Genomic DNA, 27,962 nt, shown 5'->3' with positions numbered 1-27,962 from the left:
CGCGTCTTAGTATACGACGTATTAGTGGATATAAGCCAATTATAAGGCTTCTGAATGGGCAAACGTCGTCGATTGATGTCATCGCCGGCTCGACGGATATGCTCGAGTGGAAGATCCTGGGAGACACTTGGCTGCCTGAGAAGAGAGAGCTCATAAAGTAAAAGACTTCAATTTTATTTTATCGATTTATCTCTGCATCTGATTTCTGTATAGTTAACATGCTCGTAAGGAGAAAAAAGGTATCGTATTTTAGGGGCAAAAATGTGTGAGCTATAAACTCGGATGACTAAGATGACGACCGGCAAAAAGTTGTCGCATTTTTCACGATCATCGGTCGTATGTGCGTGAATCTATATGCTTCAACGCACATGTTGCAATTTTTTCCGAGTCTGGCATAAAAATTATTTATATCTCAAGCGCCGACACTCGATCGAACGGCACGTGTCAGCGCGTTCGACACTCAGCTGCGTGCGCGCGTCTATAATCTCTAATCTCGCACGAAAAAAGAAGATAACTCTTTTTGGCTCGCATCCTCTCGTGAACACGTGATACGCTGCATATATAAACGTTGTCTCGCGTTTTTCGCGGTGAACTCGACGACAGATAGCTTCTGTGCGAGGCGCTGGGTATAACGTATTTCGTAATTCGGAAAGAAGTGATGTAAAATTGGCAGGCTTTTGTATTTTGAACAGCTGTTTTCGTGGGTTGGCCGGTGCGGGGAAATGCATTTCGCGGAATTTTGTCACGCAAGAGATTTTACACGAACGAACGTGCGTGGTTTACGATGGTGTGGGAGTTTAGCGGGAGATGGCGCTGAGAGTCGGTTTTTTGGCGTGTATTATAGAGTTTCAGCACGGTCAATTATAGGGTAAATGTAATGCACGTGAAATTGCGGTGCCAACGTTTTGGCGACGTTTTCTTTAAAATTGGAAATTGTTGGTTCTGTTGGGTTTAGAGATACGAAGTAATGAATGTTTATAATCATGAATAGTGGAAATTAAGTTCTTGTGAATTACATGTGTTATTGTGTATTAAAAACTGGCTGCTTCTATTTTAAGTAGGTGTAATTGAATCATCTTAGTAAAAGTAGCTTTTTTCCAAAAGATTATAATTATAGTGTGAAAAATTAATTACTTTTGGATTTAGCGATAAATTAAAAGCCAAAACAGAGACTATTTCGGAGGAACAGAACCCCTCACGTATACCTAGTTCAAAGAGTTTCAAACCCTAAGACCTTTAAAATTACATAATTTATACTATTAAATCCTCGTCATCATCCGGTCATCATTACATAATTTATTAGATTACAAAAATCGGGTTTCTTTAGATTGGATATAACGTCTCACGTAACGAATTCTTTTATACCTGCATGCATTAGTTCCAAAAATACAACTATTCTAAATCGCAGTAGTTTCGTACCAAACGAACAACAGCACAACCCACTGGCAAACGAACAAAAATGAAACAATGACGATTCAGAATCAAAACCCGGACTGCCGAAAAATTCCTAAACAGCATCTGCCAACTCTACGCGTGAAAAGACACTTAAATGGCAAAGCTAGCGATTAAAAGTAGAAAAACCTCAAGCGGTCACGATGACGCGCGCGGCGATTTTTGAAAGAAATTATAAACGCGCGGGAGGTTATCGGCCGATCAATACCTAAAACCGCGTTGGCGACAGAATAGACTCGACGGGTCGTAAGATTCTCGGAATAAAATAGAGAATCCTACAATGAATCCTACTATGCAGATTAGATCTCGACTATTGTACTGTTCGTGGGCGAACATATTATAGAAACAATACATATTCAAGTTACTTTTTCATGACTTGTAAACAAATGCCGACAGCTTTGGACCATATTATCTAGTCTGCGTCACTCCAAAAGCACTACATCTTTTCTGCAAAATGTCCATACAGAGGTTCACTCTTGCTCCAGAGGCTCGATCGACACCCCATTCGATTCATCGATCATCTGGTATCTCGAGACACCTTTGCGAAGAACGAACGGGAACATGAAAAAAAAAAACTCATGTATATTCCAATCGCTTGCTTGAATTTTTCGCTAATATATGGATTTCAATTTCGCTGGGATTCCATAAAAATTTGCTATATCAATTGATTGTAATTTTCGAGCGGATTTACTTAAGCTTCGGATCGTTGGATTTAACGAGAGAAAAATTAGAGGTGTAACATTATGACGTTCGCATAGGAATTAAAAGAAAGTATGGAAAATATAGCGAGTTTAATAGAGCGGTAAAGGCGAAGCCCATCAGAGGAATTTCTAACTTCTAATTGTAAGAGAGGAATCCTGCGTACAATTCATTTCTATTAATTGGAGCATAAAACCTTTGCATTCCGGCAAATTTCATTTGATTAAGCCTCCAGGCTATATGCGAAAAAAAACCAATTAATGATAGCAAGAAACGTATACAAGCCTAAAGGAGTTTCTTTTATTTATTTACGCGAATCTCCGCAAATAAACACGGCTGTTAACTTATCAAGTAAGTTGTTGTAATTACTCGTTATCTTTTTTACCGAAGAAGCTTTTTAGATTGTTTTTGTTCGCAATAATTATCAGCTAATCTGCCCACTTTTACATCAACGAACTGTATACTATTACGTCTTTTCTTTTCTTAATTAGAGATAAAAAGTGGCTAATTATTTAACTACTTCGAAAGTAAGGTCTTTCAAAGCGTTGCACCCACGATGTTTTCCCTGTTACTTTTAGAAATTCGTATCCGCGGAGTCTCCCTTTCGACACATCCACATTATTGCAATAATAACGAACCACGACTCCAACTTAAAAATAGTCATCCCCCCAACTATCATCAACGATTTATCAATCGAAAAAGGCAATCACCGCACCGCTTAAATCCAGCCGATCGATCAACACTTATCAAAAAGCCTCAAAGCCTTAGACGCCTCGATAAAGCTTATTCATTCGTCTCGCCAGCATATCACGTCCGGAAAAAAGTAGACTGAGAAAAAGTCTCTCCTCGCGCCGGCGTTATAACTTTCGTCTTCGCGTGTGAAAGGAGCGCCGCGGCGCGACGAGGTCCATACCGATAGCTTGCGCAGTTGTGTGTGTGTGTGTGTGCTGGAACCGGCATCAGGCTATACGGGACGTATGTAGAAGCGCGTATGGAGATGTACTCCACTTATTGCCGAGCTGCAGCTTACCGATCTCCGCGGTGAGAGGTGGGCTGGTACCGGGAGTGATGTGGGAATTCGATGGTTCTGTGACGGTCAGGGGATCGGTTGTTCTGTTTTATCGACGATTTTGGGGGGTTATCAGGAACATGAATTTTGTTGGGGGATGAATGGGAGGAGGCGATGTCAGGTGGGGTTAGACCGATAATTGAAGTTTCTAGTATAAGAATGTCTAGCATCAGTGAGCAAACACAAAAAAGGCGTCAAAATTGCATTGTTCTATTGTTATCTATTATTAGACCGAGCACATACATAGTTGGACGTGCGTTTTATAGAACAGGACGTTACGTTTCGAATCATCAAGACCGAAGGTCAGCCTCTAGCGCGCTTAATGAAAAAAAAAAACACCTTGCATCAGTGCAGCCGAAAGAGTTCTGCATTATGATTTTATAACAACAAGTTGAATCATTAATTTCAACTTCCAATTAAAAATCAATACTATTCTCTGAAGAAACTCGCATACCTCGTGCTACCAGGTACCAGTGGTACGACATGCACCCGTGTACCGATCTCCCAAAGCTAGCTCTGACAGTCTCTCTGACCGTCACGCTCCTTTCTTCCTGCCATACACACATACACACACCTGTATATATGTATATGCCACTCCACGCTCCACATCCCTACTACGGCGGTACAACATCGGTACAGCCTCTATATACCGAGCCGAGAGCTCTCCTTCCCCATCCCACGATCCCAGAGCAGCAGCAGAGCAGCGGCTAACTCTCTCTTTTCAGGGCCCGCTCGACGGCAGTCGCTGCTGCGTGTCAGAGCGCGATAGCCGCAGCAGGTGCGCGCGAGTTCTTCCCGTCCTCGTCGTCGCGCGCTACACACTATACAGTGTAATAAAACTTGTGTATCTTCCTCCTCATCTCTCTTCGCCGCCGTTAGTGTGTCCTCTCTCTACCTCTGCAGCGTACGTCCCGATACATGTGCTAGCACTCGGCTTTCGAATTTCCCGCGAATTTCCCGCGTCGCAGCAGGAGTCGCTCACTGATCTCCCAGGAGAAGAGGCATAGAGCCGCCGCAACTCACGAGTATAGAGGTTAGAATATATACCTATGCGACCCGCTCTCACTCTCTCAATCCAGCTTAAAACACACCAACCGCGCGTATACACAACGCTCGCGCGCACTGCAACCTACACACATGTGTATAGCTATACTCGTATAGAGAGAGAGAGAGAGAGAGAGAGAGAGAGAGAGAGAGAGAGAGAGAGAGGAGAGAAAAAAGGGGCGATCGCTAGACGATGTCCAGCGAGGCGTGTGTCTATGGCTTCCGGTCTCCGTAAAGTACCTGCACCTATACTTATACATACAACACGGGGGGCAGCTCTCCGCGAGCGGTGATTTCAACGCGCGCGCGTATAACAGCGCACGCTGCTGCCGAGAAATTCGACCGATGACCTTGATTGTCGATGTGTGCGAGCGCTGTGTGCATGTGAGTATAATATGTGTATCGCCGTTGCAGCAGTGCTGCGTCAGGTGTTTCGAAGCGCGAGAGACTCTGTGTGTGTGTGTGTGTGTGTGTGTGTGTGTGTGTGCAGTGCAGCAGCGCCGTGCGAGCTCTCTCGTCTTTTTGGGATTCTTTTCGGGATCTGGAGATTCCTGGGAGGCCTTATACACGCGCGCCTTTTTTTTTCTCGCGAAGCGTCGCGGAGAGAGGATGTTGTGGCGGCGATGTGCGCGCGCGCGCGCGCGAGGGGAGATCGAGTTGTGAATGGAGTAGAGCGGGATTTCTGGACGACTGGAAACGTTTTTACTATGATACCCACAGATAAAGCGGATATGTATACGTACTTTCTGCTGCAATTAATTAGCCAAGTGTCATCTCGATCTTTCTTCCACTCGACACATGCGAATTCGGATTTCTCACACTAGCATATTATAACGCAAAAGCTACACGTCCTCGTCTCGTTGCAAAAAAGTCGAGCCTCTCCGCAGCAGCGGAGAAAAACGGTACACATAATTCATGCGCGCATAACACTTGCGCAGACAATCATCGTCCGACTAATTACAGTCGTTCGCGCTCGCCGCAGACGTTTTTCCGCGCAGCGGACTCGGAATCGAAGCGACGACCGTTTACACACACGATCTTTTTACTTATTTTCGCCGAGCGAGTCACGTATGGGTATTATACACATCTCGTTATTTGGCCCGAGGCGATCTCGGACAAGTGCTTCGCCTCCTTTTTTTCCGGCTATACTTACACTCGCTTGGGATTTTCGAGGTGTCGTCCCTTCGCGTATATACTGGGGGGTTATGTTCGTTAACGAGAGGCTTCTATCGCTGTGTGTGGGTATGGCTGATTAATCGAACTGAATTCGCCGCTCTTCGCGTTTCGGTAATTGCAAGCATTACTCCTGCGTGTAAAGTGGGACTTGTATACATAACTGTATACTGAGGGGAATCGATAATCACGAAATCCGGAGGAGAGGAAAAAAAATGTCACGGCGCGGTAAATCTCTAATAGAATAATACCTACTCTCTTGCAACGACACACACGTGTCGAAGATTTACGACGGGAGTCGCTAATGCGGATTATATCGGATTCGACTGTATATACGCTTCCGTGCGTAGCTTACGCACGCAGTTCGAAAATCGCGAGACTTGTCAATGCGTATACAACGGCGGGCATTTCACGCGCGTGTACTTATCGTAAATCAATTCGCCCCTCTCGAGAGAAGAAATTTGCATGGCTGTGAAACGTGTCAGCGCGAAGAGTAGCGGTACGTGTGTTTGTTTTGAAAAAGTGTACGATTTTTGCGTTGTTGCGTAGCAGTAATTTTTTTTTTTTTCATTCTCTAATCGCAGGCGCGCATTACGGCTCGGATATAATACGACGTCCTTGGTACACTATTACGGATAAGTATCAGCTTCGCCTCTGGTATATATAGATGCAGGCGAATTTTGCATTAGCTTATAGAGCAGCGGGAGAAAATCAGCGCCATTTATAGATAAGTTTATCGTATAGTTGGGAAACGGAAACGATGTCGCGGTTATAAGTATATAGGAACGTCGATGATTTTAAAATCCAAGCGCTTATTATGTGCCAAAGGTGTGTCCATATTCTATAACCGGAGGCGCTAAAGGCCTCTCCCTTTCTCTCTCTCTCTCTCTCTCTCTCACTTGGTTAGATTATACGTGTACGGCGTGTCTGTCTGCTTCTCTCCCGTGGCTTTTCTAAGTCTCATTTGGCGTCTGAGAAACAGTCGTTCATTGATTTATCGTTTATTTTTCTTGTGTTTCTTTGAAAAATCCACAAAAACGTCTCTCGTAATGCATAAATAATTTCATCACAATAGATCTTGCACTACGTATCTCCTCTGCAAAAAACATGCATCGCGTGTACGAAAACTCTATATATCCGCATATACATCGGCAGGATTAAGTCCGCTCTTCCAAGTCTAATTAGACCAGAATTTCGTAACTCCGTTCCATTGTGTGCAGCGGAGTACCTATATACCGAAGCGTAATAATCATCTCGTTTTAATTACGATCCATATAACAAGCGATAAACGATCTTCCATACACCGCGCAGACACGTTTATGTAGTCCCACAAAAACAACCCAAATACCTTTCCACACACTTTCCACCAATACACACACACACGGGCGCGCGCGCGCGCATAATACTTTCCTCGGACATTTCGCGGCTATAAGCTCGCGCATTCCTCACTCGCACGCGCGTATATACATATATATATCCCGTAAGGATCCCATATAGGCACACTATATAGGTGTAGTGCAGGGGAAAATCGCGCAACGATCGAGCGCGTGCGAAAATCGCTCGCACGTGCATGTTATACGTTCGGTCGTTCCGTTCGCTCTTGATTTATATCGGCTTTTCTTTGGTTTATTCTTCTAGGCCGTTTCGCTCTCGTGTTTTTTCTCTCTTTCTCGTAATAGTCGCTCTGAGAGGTCGTTGTTGCTATGTAGATTTATTGTTTGCTTTCTCAGCTGTGTGTATTGCATATATAGTGTCGCAGGAATATTCGTTCCGAGAAAACAACTGGAATTATTGATTTATTCGCTCGCGTGCGGAAACCGCAATTAGTTATTGCACGTGTATCAACGCGTCGCCGTTTTATCGGCAAATCTGATTAGAAAGTAATCACGCGTGGCTATTCGCGGACAGCTGTATATCCGACAAATTCCAGATCGGATTTGCCGCTGTGACTTGAGGCTTTCCAGAAATTAATTCAGTTTCTCACTATACACGACGACGACTTTTACGATATTCGTATGTGTGCGAGGCTGGAAAAATGTAGCTAAAGAAGCTAATGACTCTCCAGTTGATACGTATTAATATGCGTTCGCTCATATGGTATGTGGAACGGAATGTAATTGAGCGTTTAAAAGTTACTCATATACAGCTGTGTATAATGTGACTGAGTTTTACGTTTTAAGCCGCGTGTAGATTTCGATCGCTGAAACGTTCGATCAACGAGTGTCTTTTTTCTCGAGGGTTGATACTTTGCGCTATAAATATCCGTGAATTTATGGTTCTGCCGCCGACCTACACTGTGTATAAGTAGAAATAGCCGAGATAGGCAAGACGTGGAGCTAAAACCGATGACGAATGAATCAAAGAGATACGCGATAAATCTTTCTTAAAAATACGGTAAAAAACGAAATAGCACAACTCAATTCCACAAAAGCAATTATACACGCAAAACTAATCCTCGCATTGTTAGAAAATAAACCTTCCGTCTTTCGCAGTGAAAACTCCAGCATTGTACAGCGCAAAAATATATCAATTTTCAAATTACGCGGTTTCTTTTTTTCCATACAATGGCAGCTCGCGCGCGCGAATATATAGTCTTATCGAGATTCATCAGTATAAGTACAAGTGTAAAGCCGTAGAAATTCTTTTTTTTCTCTTTCCTACTCGCGCATATAACCGACACCGTTTTTATGCTTCGAACTACGAGGAAAGTTTAACGGCCGTTATTTTATTTCATATCGCTGCATGCGTGTACGATTATATAGCGAATGGCTAAATGTCTCAATTCACGTTGCTCTTTAATCGCTCGGTAATTATACCGAAAGTAAATTTCTATATATCAAGCCTCGGCTAAGTACTTTCAGTTTTTATAATAATACAGTTTAACAGTTTAATATTTAATCTCGATCCGAGCCAGAAAATTTCGCGACACATCAGCAGACGCCGCCCACGAGCCTCGTCAAGAAAGGCTCGATCCAGGATCATCGGCCGCGATCGTTATTTCGTAATCCGCATAATGACCTAACCGCGCGCGCGTATAGGATCTCTCGGCTCTCCGATGACTAGTTCTCCGCGACGTGAGAGAACGATTACCCATTTTTAGGCAGGCGCGTAAGCGCGCGCGTGGGTGACGTCGCTTACGTGGGCTCATTTTGCGTTTGTTAGCACACGATATAGGAAGCGCGTATGAAATCAATTGCGATGAGTTATAATGGAGACTCGAGTTGCAGATGTGCGTGCGGTTTTAATTATGACCGCGAATCCAGTGATTTACTCGCTGTTCGCTGGGGTTTACGGTTTCTTAATTGATATGCGAGGAAGTGTATGTACACATATGAGTCTGTAATTCAGGCACTTGATATTAAGCGAAGAAGTTATTTCAAGTCTGAGTTCGGTTGACATGTGTGGGAACTCGTGTGTGGTGATAAGATTCTCGTTTTTTTTTTTTTTTTTTTAATAAAGGCGATGCAATTAATTCGTCGAAACCTTGAAAAACATCGTTAAAAATCGATTTAGTTATATCCACGTAAAAACAAACCGATCACCGTTCGATTTCACCTTCGCCATATACACGCAGTGCCAAAAATCTCAGCTCCTTATCTCTAAGCGATAACGCGCACACTATCCGCTGAAATTTCGCTTTCACCCGCATTTCCAATCCATAAAGCTCACGAGCACTCACTTACGCCTGTACCCAATGGTCCCATTAACGAGTCGCCGGGCAATTAGCCGCGGCAGCTTTCGCATAAAATACACACACACGCGCGCGCGCGCCTCCGCGTCGAAAAACAAATAGTAGGCCAGTCTCCTCCGCGAACTTCGCCTACTTTCCCATCGCTCGCGCGCGAGGCGAGTGTGTGTATGTGTGTGTGGAATAATGGATGCGTTATCGAGCAATTTTTCACGTTCTCGTTCTTTTGTCTCTCGGATGTTAAGCAGAGATGAGGGACGCGACGAATCATCACCGCCAGACTGAGATCCTTCCGTGGACGAGGCTACTGCTGCTGCTATGAAGCTGAGTAGAACGAGAGTTTTCGACACAGAGAGGAGATAGGACTCTTGGAAGAGACTTTTTGTTTTGGAGGAAGAGCCGATTGATTAAGGTGAGTTTTTTTCTATTCTATTTTAGTCTCTAATCATAGTAAGTCACGCTTCTATAATTAAATACACCTTGCAGAAACGCGAAACCCCCGTGAGAGCCGTCGCCGACAGGATGTACCGTCCGAATTTCTACGAGAGCACGTGTCTGCGCTGCCAGCAGACGGTGTACCAGGTGGACCGAGTGGGTCCCTTGAAAGACTTCACCTTCTTCCACTCGGGCTGCTTCAAGTGCGCGATATGCGGCACCAAGCTCACCCTAAAGACGTACTACAACAACCAGCACACGATCAACGACAAGGAGGTCTACTGCAGCAGTCACGTGCCGAAACCCGGGCCGGGAACGCTTGATGGATCGAGCGTCGGTATCAGGAGTGCGCTCAACGTGCCCAGGAGTGGATACGTCAACGAGCAGATCAGGGCTGGTGGCTCGCCCAGACCCGTCTATCCGCACTGGTCGGTTTGGGTTTTCCTTTTCTTTTTGCGCTTTGGAGCTCTGAAAAACGCGCGAGCGAGTTAATTGAATGGCTCTGGCTCGGTGGAGAGTATTTACCGGTTTCGCGAGTTAATTAAATGGAAGCGCTTGAAATCAATGAATAAACTCGTGCGATTTTAAACGACGTGATATTTTCCAGCTACGACAGCGCGGATTCACCGGGTCACGGACGCCACATGAACGGCCACGGGCTGTCATCGCCGAGCAACAACCACCGCGACAATCACCACGGAAGTACGCCCTCGCCCAACAATCACCACCACAATCACAGCTTCAACAACGACGGTTACCAGTACGGAAGATTCGACGCCAGCGCCCTGCACATCGCTCACGCGCTCAAGCAGACCGAACTGCAGAAGGGCTACAGCAAAGCCCGCGAGAAACCCATCGACTTCTATTTGGTGAGTGTATGGATCCTCGATGTGTCCTGATTCGCGAGAAAGCGCGATGAAAATGGAGTACTAGACTGTTTCAACGATAAATTTGTCACCGATAGAAAGAAGCAGGCAACGATCGATAAAAATATAACGCCGCGCACAATGCGCCCCTCATTAGCATAATAAGCCTCACCATATCGCACCGTACAGAACGTCACGCGCTACTAACTGCCGCCGGTATAAGTCGCGCAGGTGCAGCAGCTGTGTGTAATAGAAAAGAGAGCCGCGCCGCCGTTATCGATAAGACTCCTTCTCTCGTATGGTATCTATATTATCCTCGCGCACGTGTGCATGAATATACGGTTTTATACGAGTATAGCTCCCGTAGAGTTTGTTTTTGTCGCCGATGATGGTATGCGGGTTGGATTATGCGCGCTTGTTCTATTGCGTACGATATTCACCTGTTGGGCGTGGAACTTGGCTTTCGGGAATGACTTCGCGCTTCGCTTTTTTTATCCTCTTTGTGTACGAGTTTTTATCATCGAGGATATCGCGTGTTTGTGGGATGATTCAATACTGGCTTATCTCAGAAAGGTAAGACGAGTTATCGCGAAAACACATAATCGCCGGGCGAGTACGACAAAAAATCTCGCTATGCGTATTCAAAACAGGCTCGTTGCATCACCTTCTCCGAAATCATAAATATGCAAAAAAGGCCATACACAGTGCACAGTAGGTGATAATTTAAAAATTCCTAAGCTCGCGCGGCGACGGGATTCCTCATGCCACATAATCGCAACCCAAATATAATCTCCCCGTACATCCGACGAAATACCTGCCGATGAAAGTTTCGCATGAAATCCATCAGCGTCACGATCGCCACACCGGACTTGTCAATCTCCCCGACACAATCGATAATTTTCTCTCTCTCTCTCTCTCTCTCTCGTTTCCAAGGAATTCCTATTTAGCCACGGGCGAGTTTGAAATCTTGTTCCGCGTGTGTTCCTACTACAGCGCGAGAGCGACGTGTCTGTGTGTGTATTTTCCGCCCGGAAAGCGAGGAGAGTTACGAAACCAGACGCATTTCTAGAGTCACGGCAGGTATGTGTTGTGGGTTAGGAGCTACTAATGGCCTGCCTGGAGAACCAGCCTCATTGGGATGTCGAGACGGACGCGTGTGTGGATTGGAGTTTTCGCGTTTTTTGCATTCCTCTGGGCTTATTGATTAATTTATTGGAGGATTAAACGAGGTTCGAGGATATTTCGCGCGTTTCTGGGACGCGCAGTTGTAAGCTCGATCAACTTGCTTATTATCCGTGTATAACTAATGTTCAAATGTGTTTGTTTCGAATTAGCACACGATAATAATGCATAGCTGAAATTCTATAAAAGCGATTATTTACTTGCAATTCCAAGCGCATCTCGAGCCTCGAAAAAGAGGTCAGCGTGGCAAACGAACGAAAATCAGCGCGAAATTCGCCTCGCGTACGCATCACTCCGTATACATAACTAATGCTCTCTGCAGCACACGTGCGCGCGTCGGCTTTTTCCTCTTGAACAGATGCGCGAATCCGGAACCACTTAAGAGCCGCCGCGCCAGAAGGAGAAATTCCGCGAGGACACACCTGTTGTTCGGCCAAAGTCTGCCGATGTGTTGTGTGTATACGAACTAGTGCACCGGGTTAACTGCACTGCAGGCCTTCTCTCTCTCTCTCTCTCTCTCTCTCTCTCTCTCTCTCTCTCTCTCTCTCTCTCAATCTCTCTACACTGCGCAGTGTTTGCCGAACGCGAGGAAAGTGCCGCGTCGCGCAGCGCTGCGATGTTTGCCGAGGTGATCTCTCCTTTTCACTGCGTCAGGCTGCATCTTAATGTCTTTTTGCGCGCTTCGGCCTTTCTTTTCTTTATGTATCGTCCGATGGAATTGCCACCGGTGCGGATGTGGAAAAGTGTTTTGGAAGATGATTTTTTTTGTGATCGGTTTGTAGAGGAATAAAAAACTGTTGTGGGAAGTGTTTTTCATCGACGTGTGAGAGATTTAGTTGTTGCGTTTCACTTCGTAGTTTATGATTCATTGAATGAAAAAAGACAACTAATGAGCAATCGATCAATCACTCTATTAATATCTGCCGGTGGGTACATACAGATTCTTTCTGAGCAATCGCGGTTCGTTTTAGTCCGGGAAAAATTAATACGATCGTGTTATATTATCGATTTTACATGGGGAGATCAATCAAGTTCGATATCGCGAGTAATTATTTAGTTATAAATATATTTTACCGGATAGGCTGATGTTTATGATTTATCAGACAATTATACAATATCCATTAAAATATATCACGCTGTACAGATTACATACTACACCCAGCAGTTTAACCGATCCACTAAGCAACTCATCCCACAGCAAACTCGCTCTCCTTTTCTCTACAGTACAATAGTGTATGTGTGTATCCACCACAGCAAACAAAGACGCAGTACAACTCATAACCTCGCCTCAGCCGTACATATACTCTAATCACGGTATACGCGCAGCTCTAGTTAATCGACCGCGAGTTCCACTCTTTTGTCTCATTAGCTATACTATAGGATATACTATACATATGTATATGTACAGGATATCAACCTGGTTCGTTCATTATCGCATCATACTTTTAGCCTATAATACTCATTATTGGTATAACTCTTGTTCAGCTCTATTTTTATCTATCTGTTTCCTCCGGACCTGTTGAACTTTCCGTCTTTCTCTATAAGTCACTGACTAGCTCCTATATTTTGCTCATCCCAATTTAAGTATAAGCATTCCAAAACTGCTTGAACCGTTCATCTTGTAACTGCCTCATGATTTTTTTATTATAAATATGTATACAGAGTACATGTATATGTCCAAATGAATTATTTTGCGAATCTCATATTATATAACACACGTGCACTCCTTCGCATGAATCCTTCCGCGAAATCGCGAAAAATTAATAACAGCACACGTGCTCGAGAGATGGCAATCGTCCTCCGACAAAATTATATTACGAGTGTATATAAGTGTATATACGTGTATACGCGTTCAGCGCTTCCGCTGTGCACGTGAGCGTGATTTACTCTTTTTTTCCTTTCCGCTTAGTACATAGCAGTAGACTAGGTAGCATATGACTGTATTATGCGCGCGAGTGAAGGGACACGCGAGAGTTTTCTTCGATTAGCGTTAATGGAAAGTTGAGACTTATCTGCCGATGTTATTCGAGGATGAGATCGACGCGCTGCTATATAATATGGGTGTGTCAGAGGATTTTGGTGTTGTACGATATTTAGAATACTTCCGTAGAAAACTTTTTGATTGAAAAGTAGACATTTTCTGTAAACGGGTTTTCATTGTGAGCTTATGCGGTTTGGAAACTCGAATATGGATGACATAACAATGCTGCATTGTTCTTTTGCGATATCATTTTTACACTTTGTATAGATCAATGTATTTTAGAGAAACGTCAGGAAAGCAGACGGTTTTCCTGCTACAAAAATTACGTAAAAGTGCATAAATCTTTCCACACGTCCGAAAAAAGAGAAATTCCTCTAACCATCAACTCGAATGGAATTTAGTTTTCCCACAGATATGCCATATCCTTAGCCGTTAACGTCTTCGAAAAACTTTCTGGTTTATGTAAGGATGGTTATAACTGTGATTTACACAATTGTATACGAAAAAAAAATCTAACTACTACTTCGTATAATGAAACATTTTGTAAAAAAATTACAACATATTTTTCAAATCGATCCCGAAGATCGATCTACGAATTTCCTCGAATCGATCACTCTAAAACATCTCCAACAATAGGACGACGGAAAAAAAATGTAATCACTTACGGACACGAATTCTCCTAAAAAAAATAACCACAGCGAAAATTGGCAACAGCGCGTTCACCTCCAATTTCCGTTCAACGGCATCGAGCTAAAAAAAAACATTTAAGTACATCAACGCTCGCAAAAATCATTTTTCACGCTTATCGAACAATTTAGCCGATATCCCGATATTCAATTAACACCGCCAAGGAACACCGTACAAGCACTCGATCTGCGCAAACGAGTGAAATTGCAATCCGCACCGCGATATACAAGCCCGATAAACATAACAGGTTTTTATTTCCAGTCTCATTATTTACCTCGATCGAATATAATCTAAAACAACTCGCACCTGCGTGTGTGTAAATCGTTCAATCGAACACGGCTATTTTTAAACAGCCGCGCGCAATCACAATAAATCCGCGGATTTATAAACAGCTATGGCGAGAAAAATCCATCAGTTCCTAATCGCGTGAAACATCCTATATATCTATCGATGCCTCCTCTCTCTCTCTCTCTCTCTCTCTCTCTCTCTCTCTCTCTCTCGCTCACACGAGGTAATCAAGCGCGAGACTATCGATCACGACAAACGCGCGATAATAAACAAGTAGGCCCGCGAGAGCATAATTGTGGGCCGAAATGCCCACAAAGTAAATTACACTCTCTTATGGCACCCGGCGATGTGGCAATGGCAATTTCACAGCCGATTTTTCTCTTCGCCTCGCGACTGAATGAAAATCGTAAAACGTATACCCTATATAAGTTGGCTGGTTTGAAAGAGACGTAATCGATGAAAATCTACAAGAATGACGGATCGAATCGTCCTCGCGATTATAAAGCTCACACTCGCGCGATCCGTAATCACCGGTAATGAATAATAATGATAAATAAGGGGTAATCCCCATCGAAGCCGTCCCGCGAACTCAAATTACACACTCTCTTCGATCGAGCTCCGTATAATACGCATACGCGCCTTTTACGAACAATAAATTTCGTATCATCCTGTCCCCCGTGCGTGTGTGCCTGCGATGACTCGGTAGAATTCTTTCTTTTTCCTCGACAGAGAGAGAGAGAGAGAGAGAGAGAGAGAGAGAGAGAGAGAGAGAGAGAGAACAGAAGCGGATGACTCGCGCGTGCAGCAACCAGAATACCATACACACACACACGCATAATACACACTCGGTATTATTAGGTCGAAGAAGAAAATCCTGTGGCAGCAGCGGCGGCGGCGGCGTCGAGTGCGTTCACTCGCACTGCGGCGCTTCGCCGCTCGTCATGCCCCAATTCTTATTCTGCACTGGAAAAAAAAGGAGGAAGAGGAACGAGCGACTCTTCGCTTCTTAGACTCTCTCTGTATGGGTGTATTATGCGAGAAAGAGGAGGAGGTATATGGATCCGCGAGGGTAATTAGTTTTCGAATTTGGATAAGAAGATTGCTTTGTTAGGAGTTAACGAGCAGGGTAATTGGATGATGGTTTTGTGCTGGAGTTTACGGTAGGAGAGTAGTATGGTTTTTGTTTAAAAAATAAGGTCCCGTGAAAATGTGTCTCTGCGCGACATTCGCGTTTCACGGCAAAATCGACGCTCGAGCGTTGATTGCCTCCGCGCGGGGAAAGTTGGAGATCGCTCGTCGTTTATACGCGCAGTTTTAGGTGTGTTTAATCTCTCGATATTTAGAAAGTAATATATCCTATAATTAGCTAACTGTAAATGGATTTCTATCGATGTATCCGCGATAATATTGCAAGCGGTCATCAGTCATCGATTATACCTCGCTGTCGTTTTACATCGAAGCTATATGGAATATTTATCCTCGATTCACACGCGATGCGATATTTGCATAGGTATAGTAACAATCGAAAGCCGAGTTGCAATTTCCAAGGCACTTCCCATAAGTACACACACACAGAGAAACACTCGCGGAGAGAAAGAAACAGGCAGAGCCTAATGGATGATTCCCAGCCCGTTTACCAGATCGCACTCATTATTTGGAAAGTCCTCGGGATTATATAGAGGTTCCTCATTTTCCTCCTCGTATACATTTTCCCATCTCTCGCTGTGCAATCAAACCTCCGGAGTACAAACGCAATACTGTACATCCTGGTGTAATTGAAAAACCGAAGATACAAAAGAAGAAGACGAGCCAACGAAGCGAAAATTCTTCGCAGGTGCAGCGGTTTGCGCGTTAATGACCTACATTAAAATGTATCCTACAGCGAGAGTCGCGCACGATTAAGAGTCTTTAATTAGCGAGTTTTCACCGGCGCTTCTTCTTCCGCTCACGCGTTATCTTCTTTTTGGATCGGCGAAATATCTGGTCGATTATTACGGGAGTTGATGATCCACTGCTGTTGCGTAAACGAGGGTGATTATGCGCAGGATTACGAGTACGATGAATGTTGGTTTTGGAGTTGCTGTTTTTTTTTTGTTTTTTTTCGTGTGTAGGGTGTAGGTGGGACGAAGCTGAAATAGTAGAAGTGAGAGGAGGCGATCGAACGCGTTACGATATAGCTTCTATTATTCAAAAGGTGTGCTTTGCACAATGTAGTCTGCGTGAGATTACTCAATGTTTGTAAAAATATATATAGGTAGTTGTCGAAACTAGTTGAAAATGTTTAGTGTACTCGTATGTTGTTTTCGTATTGTATTCTGTATATAACGTAGACGCGTAAGTTGGCTCGTGAAGGAAGATGAATCTGTTGTTATGATACATTAGGTCTGCTCGAGAGTTTACGAGGAAATAAAGGAGGCGTTCTCATTAAGAAATTTACATAATGCTTTGGAGGCTAGTGGTCAGAGGCTTGCCATATAACGCGAGGATCATTTTATAATTTCCGGAGACATTTATATCCTTTTTGCTGCTTCGGAGAATGTTATTGCACAATTGCGCAAAGTTCCTGTGGCTAAATTTCATACATATAGGCACAATCTGAAACAATGAAATACTTGATGCCTAAATGTTTGATACACGAATTTACTATAACTTTCTTAATCGTTTCATTAAAAATGTAAAACCTGATTGCCACGTCTGCGGAGATTTTTTCTCATTTCGCAATATTGTCTCCCTTGCAACTGCGTCTATAGAAAAAGCCCACGTGCAATGCTTATGATTCTACGTGACGAAAATCAAGCTGAAATCGTGCTCGAGCATAATAACAACACTTGGCTATATATTCAATCTTTATTTGTATATATCGAAAATGGCAAAACATAAAATTTTCATATCCACACATCAACCTCCTTAATTTTCCGTTATCTCAGAATCTCCTCATTTTTTCTTTTTCTCTTCTAAAACTCCAAACACCAGCCACAAGCCCCATCACTTTCATCATCACCCGCTGCAACAGCTCAAACCGCACAGCGGCTAATCACCGAAAACCGCACTCGCGACGCAGCCCCCAAACCAGGAGCTCTTTTCCATCGGCCACAAAGAACAACAGCGTATCACACTAGCATGCCAAACAAAACCGAGTGTATACACTTACTCGAGGTAGCGCGCGCAGTTCTCTCTCTCTCTCTCACACGATGAGGCCTCCCGATACGCTGCCTTTTTTCCCTAATAATAATCTCGCGCCTCTACTCCGCAGCGGTAAAATCGCGCACAGCTGTTGCTACACGAATACTTATACACACTGACTTATACCAGCGCGTGATTTACTGTTAGCGTGAAATCGCGAGCGCGCGCGGGCGATGCGTATATAGACCAAGTTTTTTTACTTTCCTCGATGCGCTTTATGATTGCGCAGTTGGGACAGCTGATGCTGATGCACGAGTGTTTGCGTAGCGCTCGGTGTTTGATTATGATGTCGATGTAGCTTCTACGGTTGCGTATATTTGCGCGATGTGCCGTGAGTAATCGATTTGTAGCTTCCTCGGCACTTAATGTATCGTATGATGATTCTGTGAGCGTGAATTTGCATTTTTTATCATCGTAATAAATAATAGAACGTTGTAATCTATGATGCACGACACGGAAAAGCAATAACCTTTTCGACAAAAGAAGCCGCGCAGCCTCGAGAGGCCTTGATTTATTTAATGCGCGAGCATAATTAGCGCGACGGCGAGAGATTTTTATCTGTGCAATCATCAGTCCAAGCAGGACGAATTACATGCGCCGAAACAACCTGAATCATATACGGAGCCGGTGCGTGTTTTAAAAAGCACTGCTGCACTATCAATCTTGTAACCTCGTTTTGTCGGCCAACATATAGACGTGTATACCTACACACGCGCGTAAAAAGAAAAGTGCTTCATCTAGCCTCATTAAAACCTGCTAAATACGTACGCACACGCGCGAGCGTCGAGTGATTTAAGTCTCGCCGGAGAAAGATTTAATTCAGACGGCGTTTTAATGCGCCGCGCTCGCACTGTCTCTATATACTTAAAATTAAAAAATAGTAGTAAAAATTCCGGGCAGATAAGGATCGATGTGTAGCGTTTTTGCATAAGAATAATATGAGACAATGCCATGACCGATAATTTAATTATAAAAAGCTTGTTTACAAGCCTTCGCCGCGACTTTCACGAATTAATGAATAAATGATCGCACAGTGCAGTGCAGTAAGTATATAGCGAGCGAAAAAAGAAAATAAATAAAATCAAGATCACACACCCATCAGAGCGAGCCCGCGCGAGAGAATCAATCAAATTAGAGCCGCAATCGCTCATCGAGACGTCAAAAGGACGATGACAAAAAGATCGTAGAGCCGTCAACTCCGCGCACGAGACGAAATAATCGCGACAGCGATCCTCTTTTCTCGAGACTTTTACAGTAGATGATATATAGGTATATAAGGGAAAGCCGCGAGCTGCTGTTCGTATTTCCGCGCTCGGCCGCGGAATCGCTTCCGCTCTGCAGCCGCTCGCGTGTATATCTATATAGATAAATACGCGCGTCGGCTAATTAGAACGTCGCTCTGAGGCTCTCCTTCTCCGTCTGAGCTGTCTCGTTTTTCCTTCGGAGATGGATAAGGGAAAACTCGTGTGTGGGAGTCGGATCAGGTGGGAATAATCCTTCCGAAAAGAAGGATCGAATGTTTTTGAATAAATAACTCATCTGTCCTAATTATCTTGCATATTACGAGCAGGGCCGCAAAAAAGTCGAATTTTCCACGAACCGATCATCCCCCCGTGTAAATTCTTCACAGAATCGCGCCATTGGGGCAGCGCAAAAAGCTTCGCTGTAAACAGTCTCTCACCTCCCCCTCTAATTGGGACCCGATGTATACATCTCGCCTCTCGCGCATACCTCTCCGGTCGGCTTCGATGATTTCTGAGCATCTCGACGATTTTTCCAAAGAGTCGTTTTCTTGCTCTGTGCCTCTGTGCACTGTACGCCCTCGACGTTTGGGCGGGAGGTTCGAAGGCTTTCCGAGAAGGAGCCGCGCGTAATGAGTCTATTAGGAGACGTGGTATTATCTCCGGGGATTTCTGCTCTATTGTCTCTTTTTACGATTATTCCCTCTGAGGAATCCGAAGAAAATATTTTTTGCAAAGAAATGAGAAAATTTCTCCTACATAGCTATGCTGTAAATACCTCTATAATTCTTTCTCTCCGATTACAGGACAGAGACGAGCAGACGCGTCTGGAGATGAAGCACCGCAAGGAGGAGGACGACCTTTACCGGAAATTCGCGCACCATCGCGAGGAGGAGGATCGCCGAATCCGCGAGGAGTTCCGGGTAATTATCGCGCACGACAGCGAGAGTCTAGCGCAAACAATCGTTATATACCTACGTATTTACAGGACGAGTGGGAAAAGGAGCTGGAACAATTGTCGGAGAAGTGGGAGCGCGAGCGCGGCGGCAAGCTGAGGGCCCAGCAGTTCCAGCAGGAGAAGGACGACCTCGAGAAGAACATGACGCTCCGCAGGGACAAGAAGAAGGAGAGCCTCACCCGCAAGATGCTCGAGCACGAGCGGTTAGTTTGCTTATCGCGCTTTTCGCATCTGAAGAATTTTTTCCTCTCTCTCTCTCTCTCTCTCTCTCTCTCTCTCTCGCCCGCAACAATGGAAAACAATGTGGAAAGCTCGTGCGAACCGCGCGCGTCAAGCTAATTTCACGCGGGGAAATTGGCTCTGATTGCGGCGTTTTTCGAAACCGAGTAGCTTTTTCGAGACGCGGCTGTAATTGCGTGGGAGAGTTTCCGTAGCGAAAGCTCGATCTAATCGAAAATTGCGCGACGTTCACAGGGCAGCGACGGCCGCACTGGTGGAGAAGCAGAGCTCGGAGATGCTGGAGCTGATAAACGAGGCGCGAAGCGAGTACATGCAACAGGAGAGTCTCTACCTGGACGAGGGCGTCGAGTACATGCACGGCGCGCCTCCGTCGCCCTACCCGTCCAGGGCGCCAGCCCCGCATCCACCCGCCCTCGCCAAGTACCATCTCTACAACGACCCGCTCGAGTTCGCCGATATCGACCAGATCGCCATCTCCGTGAGTATAAGGATGAGCCTTGTGTCCGAATCTCGGTCTGTTATGCTCGAGTGCTGATTCCGACAACTCGCAGGTGGCGCAAGAGGACCAGAAGACCTTCACCGACCTGGTTCGCCAGCTGGTCAGCAAGTGCGGCTCGGACATCGAGAAAGCTCGCACGATCTTCCGCTGGATAACGGTGAAGAACCTCAACACCATGCAGTTCGACGACAATCTACGCGGCGACACTCCCATGGGTCTTCTTCGAGGCATCAAACACGGCACCGAGTCTTACCACGTGCTGTTCAAGCGACTCTGCAGCTACGCCGGTCTTCACTGCGTCGTCATCAAGGGCTACAGTAAATCCGCCGGCTATCAGCCTGGTGTCAGGTTCGAGGACAATCGATTCCGGAACAGTTGGAACGCCGTTTACGTCGCTGGCTCCTGGAGGTTCGTTCAGTGTAACTGGGGAGCGAGACACCTGGTCAATGCCAAGGAGGTGCCGCATCCTGGCCAGCCTAAGGAGAAGAGCGACAGTTTGAGGTTCGTCGATTTGTTGTTTGTTATACTCGCATTGGACTATAGTAGTGATATATGAGAGGATTTTGCATTTCGAAATTCGGATGACTAATGTCAACGACGCGCGATTGCGCAATGCAGATCGCGCGAAAAAAAAAGAAATAGACGCCTACCCACTTGGCATAACGCCTTTCTTCTTTTCAGATACGAGTACGACGATCACTACTTCCTTACGGATCCGCGGGAATTCATATACGAGTTCTTCCCACTGCAGGAGGAGTGGCAGCTCCTCAAGCAGCCCATTTCGCTCAAAGACTTTGAGGAATTGCCTTTTGTTCGCTCCCTCTTCTTCAGGTCAGTCGCGTGGATTATTTTATTTTGTATACTGTTTATTGGATCATAGTCGAGTGGTGAAACAGTACCAGAAATCGCATAAATTATGAAACACTTACTGCGACACTAATGTACGATTGAGATCGAGACTATAAATTTCGTATACTTTGATTCAAATAATTCTGTAAAAAACCAAATAGGTATGGGCTGTACTTCCCTGACACCAATACCAACGCCGTTATGTATACTGATGCAACTGGTGCCGCGACGGTGAGGATAGCGATGCCGGCCAACATGCAATCTTCCCTGATTTTCCATTATAATCTCAAGTTTTATGACAGCGACGGCGACAATTACGACGGCGTGTCCTTAAAGAGATTCGTTATGCAAGTGAGTTGCTCCGAAATTGTTTGTTTATGTCATCCGCTGTTTTCTTTTTTTGCAATCGTTACGATCGTTAAAGCTTCATCGGCGTTGCTTTCTACAAGAAAAATTCTTATTTTTTCGCAGTCCGTTGTTGGAAACCTCGTAGCCTTCCGCGTACACGCTCCTTGTTCCGGTGCTTTCCTGTTGGACGTTTTCGCGAACGCTGTAACGCCCAAGGAGTACCTCACGGGTGAGCCGATGAAGTTCAAGAGCGTCTGCAAGTTCAAGATTTCCTGCGAGGAGCTGCAGACGGTGATGGTGCCGCTGCCCGACTGCGCGAGCGGCGAGTGGGGACCAACCAAGGCTACCAGACTCTTTGGGCTTGTGCCTATCACCCACCAAGTGAGAAACATTCAAATCCCGTGAGAAGTAATAAGGAAAATCTAAAATTGTTGTATTAATCAATAATCCACGATTGCAGGAAGCACTGGTGTTCGCCGGTCGCGAACTCGAGATCCAGTTCCGCATGTCGCGCTCGCTGACGGATTTCATGGCGACGCTGCACAAAAATGGCATAGAGGAGAAGAGGTTGTCCAAGTACGTGAGCCACACGGTCACCGACGACGACGTCGTCACCTTCACGATAAACTTTCCCGAAGAGGGTCAGTATGGCCTGGACATTTACACGCGCGAATCGACGACGCCTACGCATCATGACGCGTCTGGCGAGAAGCACTTGCTCACACACTGTTGCAAGTACCTCATCAACTCGAGCAAAAGGAATTGAGGCTCTGACTTTCTCTCCAGACTTTTACAATATATTCCGAAGATTTTGGAAGTGTTTCGCAGACCTGATATAGAAATCAAGACTTAATTAGACATTTCACGATGAAGGCCGTACACTTTACAGTTACCTCTCAATCCAGTGGCAGGAGTACTTAACTCAAGTAACTTAATTTTTACCTCCACTAAAGCTCTAGGATTACTTTTTACCGCAATACACTTCGAGAATTTTGTAAGCAAAGTTTTTTCCGAAAACGCTTTTTACGGATAAAGATGATATTTATGTATTTTTAAAAAGAAAATATTTTTCTATGTACAAAAAATACTTCTATATATTCCAGATAATTATATATATATATATATGTGTGTGTGTGTATTCCCTCATACTTTAAGTAGATGGAAGACTTTAATCGAGTTTGTATCACTTTTAGACAGATATTGAAACGTGGGACTAATGGTCTAAACAGATAGACCATGTAAATATTTTTATACAGATTGATATATATGATGATTCTCTAAGAAATGTTGTAAACTTTCGAAGGATATCTGAATGTTTTCTTAATTTTTATAAAGTTCCACTCGCTAAACAGCTAAAAGATGTAAAGAATGGTACTTATCGATGTATTAACAAATTTACTTTTAATATAGATATATATTTATTACTATGGACCTGCTTACTGCAACAATACTACTAATTTTAATTTGCTTTAAGATTTTATACTTCTGGATCATGCAGGTTTTAATGATAACGCACTCAAATTTTGTGTTATTTACATTCACAGTTTCTTTAATATAATTTTCATGCCGCGATAGATTATCGCTGGTTTGTACATAGCACACGGTTGTGTATTTTTCACAAATATTCTTACACTTATGTGACGCTCTAAAATTAGACTGCAGACTGAAAATAACGTCACAATTCCTGCCTCTAAAGTAAAAATTTTTCTCAAAGAATGAATGCTTTTACAAATATATAAAAATGATTAAGTTCTATGTCACAGAAATTCATTAAGTTTCTACACAATAAAAGCCTAAGTGACTTCGCAAAATATTACATTTATGAGAGTTCATTCGATGTTGTATCACACAGTAACAAATCATATAAAAATAACTATTCATATACGAGAGCTGTATCAAGGATTTGCCGTCGGTTCCTCAGAAGAACTTGTTCTTTGCGTATAAAATTGTTCGCCAAACCATTCTCTGTGCATTTCCAAATAACTGAAATATATTTAATGTATTTTAAAATAATCGTTTTATGCAATGTATCATATAAGATGTATTAATAAAATGAAAATTAAAATGGCTTTTAAGACAATTGTTTGAAACTATCTTACCTTAAAAACATGTCCAGGTATTTCAATAAAGTTTTCAATTTTTTATCAGATATATCGGTCATCTGAATTAGATCCGGCAATTTTACTATAAGCAAGAACAAAAAGATCATTTCTGCGTGAAAAACGGCTAAACTAAATCAATTAAATGCATAAAAAGAAGTGCATACCAAAGAGACGAACCAAATGTATAGCGCCATAGATCTTTGATGGTTCTGGATTGGATTCCTTTGATGTGTTTTCAGGCATCAATCGCCATTTATTAGCTTCCTCAAGCAAAGGAGCTATTTTTGCAGAATTTATGACAGGCATATTCATCCTTAATGCGACACCACGGGGACTCGAGCACCTCGAACTTGTACTAGCCATACTGTTCATGCTGCATTTAAATATACAAATTTAAATTGGATCATGAGAAATTTAACATGCGTATATTTTTATGCAAATTACCTCGATAAATTTCCAGTTTCCTGTTTTATCTCTTCAACAGGTCTGGGTGGCTTTGGCTCCTCTACAGAACTCAGACGACACGATCGTAATTTACGTCTTGTGCTCGTCATAGCCGGTGTAGCAGTTTTTTCTGATTCAGGTTCCTGTTCCTGAAATGGTGGCAGATGGGCAAATTCTGGATCTTCGACTTCCTCCTTAATAACTATTTCAGATCTATGCAAATTTAAAACAACATAAAAATAATTCCAACAATTGACATGTCAAATGCTTTTATACTTATTAAAGCAACTCACTCAACCATTTCATCCTTAACCGGAGCAGATTCCTCCGTGCTTGTTACTACAGGTATAAATTTCATAGTGGAATACTGTTCTTTTTCATGTTTGTACAAAAGAAGATCACTTAACGTAAAGTCAAAATATATCCGTATACCATCTGCAATTTCTCTACAAATATTTATATCACTGATCGTTTTCTCCAAACTATTTTGTACTTTATTATTTCTTTGTGGTTTGTCGGGAATGTTCGCTAAATGCGTCGTTGTGTAATGTTGTACCCATGATTCTAAAATACTTATAACTGTTGGTTGAGCTGGCAAAACAGCAAGCTGCAACAAAAAGAAAACAAAGCGTAAAATCAAAACTGAATTTCTCAACTATCCAAAAATAATTCGGTTGTAAACACAAACCTTATTCTTATTATTAATTAAGTCATAATCTTGTTCTAAAACACGCTTTAGAGCATGTCCTATCTCGAGATCTACACCGGGCCTCATGCTTGCACCTGATTGACTTCCACCACCACTATCTTCGTCACCTGATGATTCTTCTTCATAATCTGAACTGCTTTCTGTATCTTCTTCTGTAACAATGTCCTGGATTTTCAAAAGTAAAATGCAAGATGAATTGAATGAAATTTTAGCAATAGATTTACCATATTCTGAATCACAATAAAATAATTAATTTCCAACATACCTCAGTGTCATAATCCTCATGCTGTCCAGAACTACCGTCTTCTGATGAGCCTGTTGTAGCAGATGTAGCCCGACTACCACTGCTACGAGCTCTGCGTTTGGCTTCCGTGCCTGATTCTGTTGAACGCTCAGAGAATTTGTGACTTCTCTTTTTGCGTTCTCTCCTATATAAATACGCCCCACTAGATCACAAAGAAATAGGGTTTTAATCACTGCTATTAACTTGTATTTAAATAAGTCTAATAAGAAAAGAAACTTACAGCTGCAACTGTGCTTTCTGAGCAAGGTCCCTCTGTAACTGACGATTTTCTTCTGTATCCTTGAGTACGTATTCTTCCGTAACACAACGATCCCATGAAGAATTCCATCCCTTTAGATGAAAATCCAAATAAACATAATCTATTCGATTTATTCGGTTCTACTATTTCTAGAATCAATATCTTACCTGAAAGTGTATCAAATATTCGACAGCTTTTCTCCCTCTTTGATCCTTGTTGACAATCACATCTAGAACCTAGAAGGTAGGGGAATTGTTGTGTATCATTGTTGTACTATATACTCAGCACAGCAAATCAATCACTTCCAAGAAAGTTCCTTACTTTTCAAACTACTTAGGAGCGAACACACGTCAACCAACTAACATTCGTTACATAATTCAAGTACTGCTCCATAAATTAAGCTTGAAAAAAAAAATAACGCAAAATCGAGACAAAATTTTTTTAAGGTTACCTTAGAGTCGTAAAGTACTTTGGCTTTCGTTGGGTCGGGTTCGTAACACAGAACTTTCTCACCATCTGAAAATTTGAATTTGGGCCCTCGGGTTGATACCATTTTCTTTATTATCACATTTAGGAAAACAATAACAAATGTGATCAATGGTAAACAAACAATTCTGGGCCGGCGATTTCCATGACCGCGAAATCGTCCATTTTCTTGGCTCCATATTCGACTGGGGTATGTTCCGATACGGGAACAGTAGGTAAATTTGGCAACGGCGCAGTTTCAGTGTACAATATTTGACGTCTTGAAACGCTCAGCAACGTTTTTTGACTACTGGAGCTGTGTTCCGCACATGTAAACACAGTAATCAGCTGATTACAAAGCTCATAAATAAATAATAAAAGTAAAGAGAATTAATTTGCAAAATTCATATTCAAAAAAAGAGGAGACATGGTTGTAGAAGGTGTCTGTCGTCGTTGCTGACCGTTTCAAGACGTCAAATGTTGTACACTGAAACCGCGCTGTTGCCAAATTCAGTTGTGATTCTGGCGGTCAGATACGTTTGTAATGCGTTGATCTGACCAATGACGATTTTTATTTTATTCACAATTTTTGTTTGCTTTTATTTATTAGAAAGGAATTATAAATTATATGCATCATGTGAAAAATGTGTACCCGATGAAAAAATATTTTTTTATAAATAAAAAATATATGCTTGTTGATGTTGATTTCTACTTTTTGTCGGACGACGCACAACGTTAATGACCTATTTCGACATTTCCGACACGTCTGCGACAGTAACAAGTAATTATTCTTTTTTCTAAATCGTAGAATAGTAAATATAAATAAATAAATTTACAGTACAAAAATATATACATATTTATTACGAGTGTTAAAAATATATGCGTCATAGAAACGATAAAAAAAGGTAATAAATTAATATTTCAACGTAAAGAACATATGAAGTGGCGAACAAGATAGAAAATAATAACACTTTACTAAGCCATTTTTTTTTTAAATTTGCAAAATATTCAGCCTGATCTTAAGTTTTACATTCATTAAAGTAAACAAGTCCATGCATTGAAAGTATGCCAAAAACTGACTCATGAACGTGAATACTTAATATTCCTGTTAATCTAACTAATTTATTGAATGTGTGGATTTGTGATGGAATACTGGAAAGGATGTAAATGCAAAACAAGTAATATGAATTTTTTTATAACACTTTTTTCATTTTCTGGTAAGTCTATGGTAATTAATAATTAATAACAAGAAAAAAACCTTCTTCATCAATGTGTCTACAGTAATTATTAAAAGGTACAATTAGCAAATTACTATGTTGTGTATTCACTTTGTGTAATAATAGATAATAATATAATTGTAATATTTCTTTATAATTATAGCGCAATTTCTTTTCTCACGTGCTCGATTTCTCGTTTTCTTTTTCTACAAATATAATAATATGATATCTAATATTTTTACCTTTTTTGTTTACATTTTATATCCACGTTGGATCATTATCAATCGGTTTTTTGTCTTTTAAACCTTCACTCCTATTTATAATATCGTATCAATAATCGAATACTAAAAATACAAATGTTTCATGTGTGTCGAGCAAAATTTCGAAAACTACGAAGGGCGCAACTTCGCATCTTCCGAAATGCCACGTATATTTTATTATTTCCTTATACGCTTAAGATTATTTTGTATAGCTTTGCCTATATAAAATTAAGAGGCTCGTGAAGAAAATTTTCACTTGACAACCACGTTATCTTTAGAGTAAAAAAGGAGAAAAAGTTTTTTCTTTTTTACTTTTAGCATCGCGATTACACTTTTTACAC

The 27,962-nt window shown here is 42.6% G+C and overlaps 2 protein-coding genes across 7 annotated transcripts; one reads left to right on the top strand and one right to left on the bottom strand.

Annotated features, from left to right (window-relative positions):
* The first annotated feature begins 50 nt into the window (after positions 1 to 50).
* LOC100117474 (hillarin) lies at positions 51 to 23,957 on the top strand. Of its 4 annotated transcripts, none has more exons than XM_032596505.1 (12): positions 51 to 157; positions 9,374 to 9,537; positions 9,612 to 9,988; positions 10,168 to 10,429; positions 19,795 to 19,911; positions 19,977 to 20,149; positions 20,421 to 20,664; positions 20,738 to 21,186; positions 21,367 to 21,516; positions 21,696 to 21,885; positions 22,006 to 22,263; positions 22,343 to 23,957. In XM_032596505.1, the coding sequence occupies exons 3-12, from the start codon at positions 9,648 to 9,650 to the stop codon at positions 22,646 to 22,648; spliced, it is 2,490 nt and encodes an 829-aa protein (XP_032452396.1). In that variant the 5' UTR covers positions 51 to 157; positions 9,374 to 9,537; positions 9,612 to 9,647; the 3' UTR covers positions 22,649 to 23,957. The 4 variants fall into 4 exon arrangements, with proteins under 4 accessions (XP_032452396.1, XP_008204163.1, XP_001601701.1 ...); XM_008205941.4 differs by lacking the exon at positions 51 to 157 and adding an exon at positions 3,947 to 4,253; XM_001601651.6 differs by lacking the exon at positions 51 to 157 and adding an exon at positions 3,947 to 4,253 and having other exon boundaries at positions 9,371 to 9,537.
* On the bottom strand, positions 23,404 to 26,405 carry LOC100117429 (male-specific lethal 3 homolog). Of its 3 annotated transcripts, none has more exons than XR_004344557.1 (11): positions 26,290 to 26,405; positions 26,131 to 26,195; positions 25,847 to 25,915; positions 25,662 to 25,771; positions 25,403 to 25,583; positions 25,117 to 25,302; positions 24,722 to 25,035; positions 24,429 to 24,641; positions 24,162 to 24,357; positions 23,982 to 24,066; positions 23,404 to 23,865 (listed from the first exon to the last, which is right to left on the bottom strand). XR_004344557.1 is itself a non-coding variant. In XM_001601622.3 (11 exons), the coding sequence occupies exons 1-11, from the start codon at positions 26,342 to 26,344 to the stop codon at positions 23,778 to 23,780; spliced, it is 1,575 nt and encodes a 524-aa protein (XP_001601672.2). In that variant the 5' UTR covers positions 26,345 to 26,405; the 3' UTR covers positions 23,404 to 23,777. The 3 variants fall into 3 exon arrangements, 2 of the variants coding, with proteins under 2 accessions (XP_001601672.2, XP_016838280.1); XM_001601622.3 differs by having other exon boundaries at positions 24,149 to 24,357; XM_016982791.3 differs by having other exon boundaries at positions 24,149 to 24,357; positions 26,131 to 26,385.
* Positions 26,406 to 27,962: the final 1,557 nt, after the last annotated feature.

The sequence above is a fragment of the Nasonia vitripennis genome, chromosome 2 (genome assembly GCF_009193385.2).
Source record: "Nasonia vitripennis strain AsymCx chromosome 2, Nvit_psr_1.1, whole genome shotgun sequence".
In the NCBI taxonomy this organism is placed as follows: domain Eukaryota; kingdom Metazoa; phylum Arthropoda; class Insecta; order Hymenoptera; family Pteromalidae; genus Nasonia; species Nasonia vitripennis.
Note: the sequence above shows the minus strand (reverse complement) of the source record. Positions and strands in the feature narration are given on the sequence as shown.

What these genes read in the sequence shown, in the direction of transcription:
- LOC100117429 (XM_001601622.3), bottom strand. Translation starts at nt 26,344, where the DNA reads ATGGAGCCAAGAAAATGGACGATTTCGCGGTCATGGAAATCGCCGGCC. An exon ending in AATATTTGATACACTTTCAG is followed by an intron (nt 25,772 to 25,846) that starts GTAAGATATTGA and finishes TTTCATCTAAAG; the next exon opens with GGATGGAATTCTTCATGGGA. An exon ending in TACCTGGACATGTTTTTAAG is followed by an intron (nt 23,866 to 23,981) that starts GTAAGATAGTTT and finishes AATATATTTCAG; the next exon opens with TTATTTGGAAATGCACAGAG.
- LOC100117474 (XM_032596505.1), top strand. Translation starts at nt 9,648, where the DNA reads ATGTACCGTCCGAATTTCTACGAGAGCACGTGTCTGCGCTGCCAGCAG. An exon ending in AACCCATCGACTTCTATTTG is followed by an intron (nt 10,430 to 19,794) that starts GTGAGTGTATGG and finishes CTCCGATTACAG; the next exon opens with GACAGAGACGAGCAGACGCG. An exon ending in TCGACCAGATCGCCATCTCC is followed by an intron (nt 20,665 to 20,737) that starts GTGAGTATAAGG and finishes GACAACTCGCAG; the next exon opens with GTGGCGCAAGAGGACCAGAA.